The 10,248-nt window shown below is 48.6% G+C and overlaps 4 protein-coding genes across 4 annotated transcripts; 1 reads left to right on the top strand and 3 right to left on the bottom strand.

The window, feature by feature from the left end:
• Window positions 1-359: 359 nt before the first annotated feature.
• On the bottom strand, window positions 360-1,019 carry FMAN_00781 (uncharacterized protein; the record flags this gene model as incomplete). The annotated part of the gene is made up of 1 exon (XM_041827375.1): window positions 360-1,019. The coding sequence occupies one exon, from the start codon at window positions 1,017-1,019 to the stop codon at window positions 360-362; it is 660 nt and encodes a 219-aa protein (XP_041676113.1).
• Window positions 1,020-1,684: 665 nt separating this feature from the next.
• FMAN_00780 (uncharacterized protein) lies at window positions 1,685-2,864 on the bottom strand (the record flags this gene model as incomplete). Its single annotated transcript, XM_041827364.1, has 2 exons — window positions 1,685-2,217; window positions 2,273-2,864. The coding sequence occupies 2 exons, from the start codon at window positions 2,862-2,864 to the stop codon at window positions 1,685-1,687; spliced, it is 1,125 nt and encodes a 374-aa protein (XP_041676112.1).
• A 602-nt stretch (window positions 2,865-3,466) lies between these two features.
• FMAN_00779 (uncharacterized protein) lies at window positions 3,467-5,247 on the bottom strand (the record flags this gene model as incomplete). The annotated part of the gene is made up of 2 exons (XM_041827353.1): window positions 3,467-3,921; window positions 3,972-5,247. 2 exons carry the CDS (start codon window positions 5,245-5,247, stop codon window positions 3,467-3,469), a joined length of 1,731 nt encoding a protein of 576 aa, XP_041676111.1.
• Window positions 5,248-7,187: 1,940 nt separating this feature from the next.
• FMAN_00778 (uncharacterized protein) lies at window positions 7,188-9,013 on the top strand (the record flags this gene model as incomplete). The annotated part of the gene is made up of 4 exons (XM_041827342.1): window positions 7,188-7,247; window positions 7,357-8,007; window positions 8,057-8,206; window positions 8,255-9,013. 4 exons carry the CDS (start codon window positions 7,188-7,190, stop codon window positions 9,011-9,013), a joined length of 1,620 nt encoding a protein of 539 aa, XP_041676110.1.
• Between the last annotated feature and the right edge of the window lie 1,235 nt (window positions 9,014-10,248).

The raw sequence follows: 10,248 nt of genomic DNA, 5'->3' as shown, positions 1-10,248 counted from the left end.
TGTTTTGCTTCTTCTTGTTACATATATCATATATTAGTCTGCCATAGGGGCACACGTTGGGACTGGTCTTTGTTGGTGAAGGGGATAGGTGATCACGGATGGAGTAGGACTGCATGCAATTCAAAGTTCATAGCCCTCGTGGCCATAGCACAGGTCCTGGGCGATGGGCCACTGAGCGTGATCTCTTGTGTATATACCAAATTGGTTGAGGCTGAGGTTGAATACAGAAGCTCTGTCTTCTGCTTTGGAGCATTATAATGATAATGGCTTTAATGAAATTGCGTGTCTTCGAGCGCAGCTATAAACAATACGTGCAACAATTGCTATTCTCCTGTGGTTGTCATACTTTCATTTGTAAGTCACTCCCAGCCAGCCATTAGCTCTGCCTTCATCTCAGCAACCTGTGGCTTAAGCGCCTCATACCTCTTGAGTGCATCACCTCTCAGGTAGTCCTCACGCCTGGTATAGTAACCCTCAAACGATGGCTTCCCATCGTCGACAGTTGCCCAACTCTGACGACTCTGCGTATAAATGTGAACATCCGGCTGGATGTCCCAGGGCCTGTCCAAGGTACCAACACGAACATATGACAGATGAGGCCCAGCATCTGCGTAATAATTCCACAGACCAGTGTGGCATACAGGACATCCGACAAGTGTCTGTCCCACGCCAGATGCTGTAGGAAGACACACAGACAAGGGTTCGGCTTCGGGGCGAGGATCACATGTAGTTGACTCGGCGGATGTAAGCCGTGCAAAGGCGGGCTGAACAGCAGCGGGGATAGGGTCCGGGTTGGAAGAAGAACCAACGATCGTGGGGGATGCTGGAGAGAGAAGAGTCAAGGCTGTGGACTCGACGACAGCATTGAGGGCGCAAATAGAGCCTGTCTGACGCTGGCAGGTAGTACAGTAACAGCAATGAACTATGAGGGGGTGAAGAGTAAGCTGGTAACGGATAAGACCGCAAGCGCAGCCGCCGGTGAGGGGAAGAATGTCTTTGCGTTGGGAGTAGTGGGCCATAGTGCTGGTGTTGAAGAAGTGAAAAGGTGAGAGAGGGGACAGAGAGGCCTCAAGGGGCATATAAAGGAGAAGGGCAGAGCCAGGGCCCAGTAACTGGCCAATAGTAGAATTATCAACGAAAAGAGACAATATTCGTGTGGCATTGATCTCGTTTTAATTCACTCTTCTTAAGTGAATAAGACCATGTCGAACGAAAGCGGGGTGATGGGAGCTGGCCAGTGAGAGTGAACGGGACGGCCTAATTAGGAAATTTACGAAAGGACTCATTGGCGATAGGACACAATACACAGGCTACCTAGGGGAGTAAAGAAAACTTAAGACCTTGACCCTACCTAAGCGATGAAAATGCTTAGGTAAATCTAGCCCAAACTTGGTGGACTCTTTGCCAAGTTTATTTTGACATCCCATATTAAGGTCCGGTGTTTTCTTACTTCCTGAGGGACAGTACATAGCGCTTATGAAGATGACGAGGATTTTATTCGTGCGAGATACAATTTCAAGAGAAAATAGGCAGTGCTGCTATAACTATACATGATGACCAGGCTGCCTAAGGTATTTCCCTAATTTTCCCCATGGCTCTTGTATTTTTCTCTGTGATCGGGTTCGGAACAAATCTCTAGGAATGAGCACCATTTGCCACGCAGGGAATCAACACTGAATATTGGTTAGTATCGAGCATCAACTGACAGGCTGCGAAAACCACTGCTCCCGTCATCTTCACCGTCTTCATCTTCCAGAATGGCTTTGTCATCACTGCCCATGTACGCCGTCATCTCAATCTTGCAGGCTTGGCCCACGAGCATGTCCATATGGCGGCTAGACAATATCAAGTCTAGTCGTTGATAGCACGCCGAAAGGATACTTGAAAATGGGCTCCGTTGAAAAGGTGCGCACCAGTAGTGAGGGTGATGCTCTCCAAATGTAAGCCTTTCGACTTGTTTAAACAGGCGATGCAATCTTGACACGCTGCCTCGATATCCAAGTTGGTCGGCGTTCAACGAGGGCATGAAGAAGGAATCTATGTCAAGGTCTTGTGTTGCTTGGATGAACTTTTCGGGGATGCCGTCTGCAAGGTCCACAGCAGAGCAAGGGCCGGTATGCCAACAGAGTGGGCGTTTGGCGAGAATCTTGATTGCTATCTCCTTGCCTTCTGCATGGAAGACTTGGAGCATCTTGACGCGGTGTTGAGCAATAGGATCTGACAGACCCAGGATTAGATAATTGTGGCTAGATCGAAAGTCGTCCTAACTTACCGATCAAAGGAATCAGTCTGAAAGTTTCCAAGTTGTTCAGCCGAGTATTTCTATCGATCAACAAGCTGCCGAGCTCGTCGACGTGGCATTTTTCGGCGATATCCTGAAGCATCTCCTCGACTGCGCTCTGGCATCCTAGCTCCCAAGCCACGAATAGATTCTTGCTGTATGCCTGCATCTTCTTACTGCGCTGGCACATGCTCTTGAGCCTTTGGTACCACGCTGTCGCCATCGGCCGCAGCGTCTTGGTCATGTCGTATTTGTTGGTCAAGACGCAGATGTTGTAGAGCTCTTGAGGCCTTAGATTCAAAGGCGCATGGTCGAAGTTTGCATGTACGATGTCCATGAGAACAACAAAAGCCTCTGGGTCATCCTCGGGAAGCTTCACTTCCCAACGATGCAGGTCGTTGGCAGGCTTGGAGTCGCTGAAGTGGCCCCTGAGCATGGCGCGGAAGACCTTAGAGGCACGGCAGAGCGCGTTAGAGTCAACGTGGAGGGTTTTACAAGATGAAACGGAACCGACAGTCAGCCACAGATCTCCGCTGTCATCGAAAACGATGGTATCGGGCGACGACGCACCAGGCGATGTCATGGCGAGCTTCGCGTGCGTATTCAGGGCGTGCTAACAGGAGACCTTGAGGGAGTGAAGATGAGGAGGCCAAGGAAGGAAGAGCAAAACAAAACAAGAAGGTCAGAGAAGTAGTGTAAGCAATGCTTTCAGTTTCAACAGTGAAAATTGAATGATAAATTCGGCAGTTGGCAGTGTCAGCAGCAGTGGCAAGGCTTTTAACATTCACCTTTGGGCATCGGTGAACTGACTACCTTAAAGAGGTGGTATGTGGTTATACTTGTCTTGTTTTCACACAAACATGTAGTGGAAGAGGACCAAATGGGTTATTTAGAAAGACTTTGGCTCATTCTGGCACAAACTTGGTATGTAGCCACCCTCTTCTGATATTCTACAGCTCATATCTGGCAGGATCTGGTTGCTAGTGCTAACATGAAGAAATCTCCCTTTCAAAATAATAATGATGATAAACGTCCAGTAGGACCTAAGCTCTCCTTGTGTTCATCCTACATCAATAACAGGAGAAGATGCTTGTCAAATAAGACACACACGCACGCGCGCGCACACACAACGTGACTCGCCAAACACCAATCGAAAGATCAAACACCCCCCGTTCACCTTCAAACTTATTCTTCATCGTCATCGTCTTCATCCAAGACCCCAGGAATCATTCTAACCTTGGCAGCTTGAATTTGCAAAGTCCGGAGATGGCTCAAGTAGAGGGGATCGGCTGCCCTTCGAAGTTGTTGCCGAACCTCCTCGACTGTCTCGAGTACTGCAGGGCACCATCCGCACAAGTCGATGTGATCAGCCACGAGACTAATCTTGTACTCAAGAGTCTTTAGATCTAGGTCCGAGGACCGGAATATGTCGAGACTGCCCCCAAAGTGGAAAAGGTCGAGTATCCCTTCTTCGCCAGCCTTGCTTAGCATCTTGCCCAGCATCAAACACATTTCCTCTCGGCTGTGGGAAGCGCCGCACATGTGTCCCTTGACAGAGCTATAAAGTACTTGTTCACCTAGCTTCTGGCTCTTATACCAGCAAGTTTCTAGAGCGAGTTCGCGATGTTCTGCGATACAGTCTGCAAAGGGAGTTAGCGAGGTTCAAGGGAAGAAGCTTATTTTTACTTACCAAGAATAGGAATTCGTTGCAATCCTTCAAAGTTGCAAAGTGGCTCCTTGTTCTCTCCGATAACGAGCTGATCGTTCCAATTCAATGAGCAGTTGAGCACAACGTGGCCCATCATCTCGCTGAGCTCCTCCGAGAAACCCAATTCCCATGCAATATATGCCTTCTTGAAGAAGAGCCCGTAGTCCTCAGTGGAGGTACCCAAAGCCTTGAACCAGCGCTCAGCTACAGGTCGTAGGACTTGCGTCATCTCATACTTGCTGGTGAGAATGCAAGCACCGTACAGCTTCTTGAGTGATACCTTGGCGGGCACCTTCTCGAAACGTGTATGGATCAAATTCATAAGGACAGTGAAAGGGACAGGATCGTCATCCGGTAGCTCGATAGTCCAGTCGCCGCCATCTTCAGTGCCTTTTTGGTTAAGAGAAACGATCTCCTTGAGTCTGGGAGATACGCGGCTGAGGGCTCGGGAATCGACAAGCATAAGCCGCCCTGGGTTCTGTCCCACCTTAAGGTAGAGATCTCCGCTCTCGTCAAAGCAAATCAAAGGCTTTCCGCTCTCGTTAGAAAAGCTCTCGCTGGTTTCTGTGGATATGGAATAATCGTCGAGAGTATGGGCATGGGTTTCAGGATCTGTGTCAATGCCTGTGGCTTCCAATTCGACACTTTCAATTTCACTGGATCTAGCCTGAGAGGCCATTTCCTTGGTGATATAAGGTTCAGGGGTGAGATATTGGGATTGGAATCCATTGACGTTGTCGTCGAATTCATCGCAAAATTCGAACTCCTCGCCACTATCGAAAAACTCGAAATCATCAACGCCAGCCTCAGCTAAACCAGACTCACGAGTGGTGGGCGCTGTAACGAAGATCTGAGGGATAGTGACATCGGGAAGAGGAGGGGGGTTGGTAGTATTGTCGTCCATAGTGTTGTCGGTCGTTGGGGGTTCACTAGGAGACTGGTCTGTGATAGACTCATCTTCAGTGCCAAGAACAAAAGTATAGTCGGGAGTAGTAGGCTCTACAGTGCCGTGTTGGATCTTGGTCTCGATAGAGGGTGTTTGAACGTCGAAGAGAGAAGTGTCCTGAACTTCAGTCTTATCCTTGGGAGTCTCAACCTCGGGTGTAGTGGGCTGAATGGAAGATCGAGACCCGGTATCCGGGCTTGGTGGACTGCTGGTCACAGTACTATATACAGACTTGCCCCCATTAATGAAATCCATAAAGGAGCTGCGGGTTGGGATCGACCCGCAAAACTTTGCTTGGAGTTCGACGTTCATTTTGGCGGGGTGGAAGTAGAGTTGGCTTTAGAAGCTAAGCTATTGGTAGTTGAGAAAGAAGTGCGAGATGTAGTGAGTAGGTGTGTAGAAGAGGGAAACAAGAGTCGATGAGATGCGATAGGGAGTGTGTGGTTGTTGTGATTGTGGGAGAAAGAAAAGTGAGAGGAGAAGAAACGCAGAAAAAGAGAATGTTAGAGGCGAGGCTGCTGTGTACGTCAAGTGGCCCAAGAGGCTGTCAGTGGCAGCCGGTGGACAGTGACAGTGACAGTGACAGTAACATTAGAGACAATCAGTCGAACAATAGGTGCTAGTAACAAATGCAATTGATTGGCAGTGTCTTGCAGGGATCAATGTTCATTCACCAGGCGCTTTTGCGTTTTGAGCCTGTGTGTTGTTGGTGAACAATAGGGGGGGCCCTTTCCATCACGCGCAAACTCAAGATCATCCCAATTATTGGTGTTTATCTCAGTATTTGCAACAATATGTATATCGGAGCATTATGATACATTAATATACTTTTACAGTAGAGAGTGTTAGGGTCTAGTAGAACATATCTGGCTAAATATATATTGATATTTGACATCCCCAATTGTATCTTGGTAGTCTGTGTACAAATATCGTCCCGCTGTTTGCCAGTCAAGACCCTCGGGAATTTTTCCTATCTTAACTACGCTTCGCAAGTCTCTTTAGCAAGTATTGACTCAAAATGTAGCTACATCACCAGCTAGACGGCATATCTCAGAACTACCTGAAAGCAAACAGAGGCTGTTACCCAACTTGGAGAACCGGCAAGGGCTTGATCGGCAAACTAGTGGCGCTGGAACTTGTAGTATTTGATAAGATGACGGCAACATTTGGCAATGGGGTCTTTGAAACACTAGCAAAAGCAGTTTCGTCAGGGAGTACGGTCCTCGCCGAGGATTGGAAACACACACACACCGTCTGAGGCTCTTCTCTTCCTGTCGAGCAAGAATCCGGCATCATTGTCACACACATGTATATTCTGGGATAATATTGCCTTCATCTTGGTTTCTTCGTGCCCCAAAACCCTTCTTCCAGGTGACAAGCATCATTTTTCTGCAGCCCACGCTTTGGTGATCCTGGTGAATCCTTATCTAGGTTTAGAACTATCACGATGCCATCTAATTAAAGTTGACAATATTCCGTGTTTGTTGGTCAGGACGCAGAGTTGGTACGGTTATCGCATGTCATTAGTTAGTTAGTTGGAGATACAGCCCGTGAGTTATTGTCCGTGATCAGGATGAAACAATTCGTTGTTTACTTCAAGTCTTGGAGCTTTCCAATATGCTCGCAGTTACGAACGAAGCCCTTAAAATGTAACGGAAAATATGAGATGATCTGCCAAGAGTGCGACACCTGATGGGCATTTGTTGCGCCGCAGTACAGATAAGGTTTCCATCATCGATAAGTAATAAAGGCTACAGCCAGGGGAGAAGACCCATATACCATCGTGAACTTTATACGCTTGGTATTATGTTCCTAGTAGTCGGTCGCGTCCGAGAGGTGAATCTACGCTAGGGTGATGATCATGAAATATATCTACATCTGCGTTTCTGTGCCTTTAGTTATAAGAGGTTTCAGATTCAAGTCTTAAACTTCATAGAATTTTCAAGGGGGCGACTGCATTCGAGCAATCGAGGCTATCTCAAGTGATATTATCTCTTGACCAAAGCTGGTGATAGCTTCAACAGTGAAAGACTGCAATGCTCGAGCTTCCCCGCACGTGATATCGTATTCCCTGTTGTGTATCCACCCTTCAGCCCTGTATGGCCCGCTAATCCCTTTCCGACGGCGACAGCTTCGAAAGGATTACCCTTTTCAACTCTGACTATCCATCAACGATAACGGGGCCTGTGACTCTCTGGCCGTACCTAGTTACACCCATAACGCTATCCGTGCGTCCTGTCGCTTCTTAGATAATGCCCAACACGGGAAAGCCAAGCAAAGATTGCCATCTTTGTCGATCACGACGTGTCAAGGTCGGTCCAGCCCTTGAGCCACTTATTCTGTGCTTACGCGGTTATGTCATAAGAGAGATGCTCGAGCATATCAACCCATTACATATCCAATTGCTGACGACATCAACAGTGTGATCTTGGCAGACCATCATGCCAAAGATGCATCAAATATGGGACTGAATGTCCAGGATATCGGGACGAGCAGGAGCTTGTCTTTCGCAATGCTAACCCAACAACCATCAAGAAGAGGAAGAAGAGGACTCAGCAAAATGCTACGGCTCAGACTCGTGGGGAGTCTGTCATGTCTTTTGGCTCCTCTTCCTCCTCCTCTTCGTCAAATGGAGATGCTGCCACGCCATCAGTCACTGAAGAAGTTGATCGTGAATTCAGCCCCGTCTCACCCACGATAGTCGATCTTGTCGAATTCACCAGAACTGGAAGGGCTCTCATCCTACCACAATCCCTTAATGAGCATTGGACCGCCCATTCCATCCCGATCCTTCTCAACGTCTACTATACTTTGGATTTCCTCCATGACACATACAAAAAGAGCGGTCCTCAAGGCCCTCTTCTCTGGGCCACTCATCTCTTTGCCCGCACATACATCACCAACCTGCGATATCCCACCGCCATCGACAACGGATCTGTCGAGCAGACCGACAAGGAGCTTGGCACGTACCTTGGTAAAACCTTGAGCTCTGTTGGCGAAGCACTCAAAACACCAGAGGGCGCGATGAGAGACGATGTTCTCGCGACAGTATGGATTCTGACGAACTATGAAGTGAGCAACCTGACTTCTTCTCACCATTCTTATACTCATAGTTTAATAGCTTCTTATGGGCTCCATCAACCGCGTATCACCCCTGAACCCATGGCACCTCCATACCAATGGGCTATACAGTATTCTTCAGCAAAGGGGAACGGCGTCTTTGCGAAGGCCGGGATCGAGAATGGGCTTCTGGCCTGCTTACAACATGGTGGTATGTCGCTTCGATCTGAATTCCCACTCCCAACTAACAAGCTATTAGCAAGTGCGGTGTCTCCTGACAAGCCTTGAGTGCCCTCCTGAATCCCAGGAATGGTTTGCCGCCATCAGACAAACCCTTCATCCAGGAGAAGGATTGGCTGTAGAAGTCGGCGATTATATCTGCAAGATGGCACATGTTCAAAAGCGTATGCTCGATATCATTCGAGCCCGAGACTTTGACGCCGCTGCCCTCCAGTACTACGACTTGGTTGGTATTGTTTTCAAAGCCGAAGATCATTTCACGACTTTTGACGCAGGGTACCATTACATCGATGAGGTTTTCAACCCCTATCTACGAAACATGCTCAACTCGGCGCGAGTAAAAGGATACCATGTCATTTTGACCTACGCAAACTTCTTAACTCATCATCCGACTGCCCCCATTCCCCTGCAAGAGCTCAAGGTGCTACGCTCGCATTGCGTGTACCGGGTTCGAGACAGCGCAAAACTTGTCATGGAGGCGGTAAATCGGCATCTCGACCCGGCATCTTTCCGCAATAACCCATCACCAAGGACAGTGTTTGACGCGTTGAAATTGATATGGCCTCTGACGGCAGTCTACCTCGTACCGTCAACGCTAAATGAGCAGAGCGAAGCCGCAGGTGAATCGCTACAGTTCATTGGCCGTGAGCTTGGAGTGAGGCAGGGTCTCAAGGTTAACAAGGGGGAGTCTACACTGCCGCCGGAAGCAGAAGCACCATCACAGCTGGCTGAGGATGCGGCCTTTGATCCACTTCCAACTAGTAGAGGATTAATGTAATGAACAGAGCCTAGTTACGAGGAACTGTTCCAACAGGTGAATGCTGATCATTTCAATCACCGATTTCAGGGGCTCCATGTCCGGAGCAACTCCGGTGTCCCACCAAGAAAGTCCCACAAGAACGCAGACGGCTTCAAATGCCAGATCCGCTCCGGGTCAGTGGACCTGCTTAGAACTCCCGAGACCCGCTCCGTGACACCCAAAAGTTCGGTGTGAGAATCTGACCTTGCTACGATACCTCGGCTGGAGCCCCAACCTCTCAGGCGGCGGTACGAGATGCGATAGATAATACTGTGGCAAGAGCGAGGCCTCGCTTAGCTTTCAGCACTGCATGTCAGCGTGCAAATTAAGCGACACTTCATAGATCTCAGTCATATCCAATACCATCCTCACGAATGCGATCTATACCGTAGTCAGAATTGTGGCTTCATCTGTGGCGGGAGCTGTTGATCCCGGTTAAGCGAGGTGTGGCGGTGCGGTATGTCACTGCAGCAAGACGGAGAGGATGCTGTTTTGAAAGCGTAGGACCGAAAGGGAGGGACGGAAGTTTCCAAAAGGCCGTGCTCAAAAACATGCGACTTGGCCAGGTTGGTTTCTGGTCTAAAGATAACGTTGTACGAGAAGAGAGCATGATCAGCAAGGACAGCACGAGTCCGGCGGGTGGAGGCAGTGGATGGGTGATCCAGTTACAGCCCGCTGTTTTATTTTGATGCGGCTCGTGTTGAAGCAGCTAATTCTCGAAATGGAAACACTGCAGATTTTAAGTTGATGCTTGGGGTTTATGCTTTACTCGGTGCAGGCGTGACGTGCTATAATTATAGTGATAAACGTATCTTGTTTTCCGAGCGTGGCACACTGTACTTGCAGAGGCGGTCATCACCAATACATACAGTGCGACTGAAAACCGCGATAGCAAAACGGATGGACTGACATCCGAGCCAACCACCATCTTTCATATCATGATCCAGATCGTGATCGAACACAAGACAGCGCAACCAACATTCTACAATCCCTGCATCCTCTGCATTAGTTTGTTTTGGGTTGCTATTTGCATCTCTCTCCTCCTCTTACCGAGTCTTACCCCGGATTCCACGACCGTTGCGTTGCGTTACTACACGAAAAAGAAGCCATCGCAAGCCTCGGGATGGACAAGCAGCTGATGTTTTTGCATTGCATGACAGTATCAGTGAATCGGATCGTCTAGTTAAAACATCAACACACGGTCGGGTCCGTAG

The sequence above is a fragment of the Fusarium mangiferae genome, assembly GCF_900044065.1.
Source record: "Fusarium mangiferae strain MRC7560 genome assembly, contig: FMAN_scaffold001, whole genome shotgun sequence".
NCBI lineage: Eukaryota > Fungi > Ascomycota > Sordariomycetes > Hypocreales > Nectriaceae > Fusarium > Fusarium mangiferae.
Note: the sequence above shows the minus strand (reverse complement) of the source record. Positions and strands in the feature narration are given on the sequence as shown.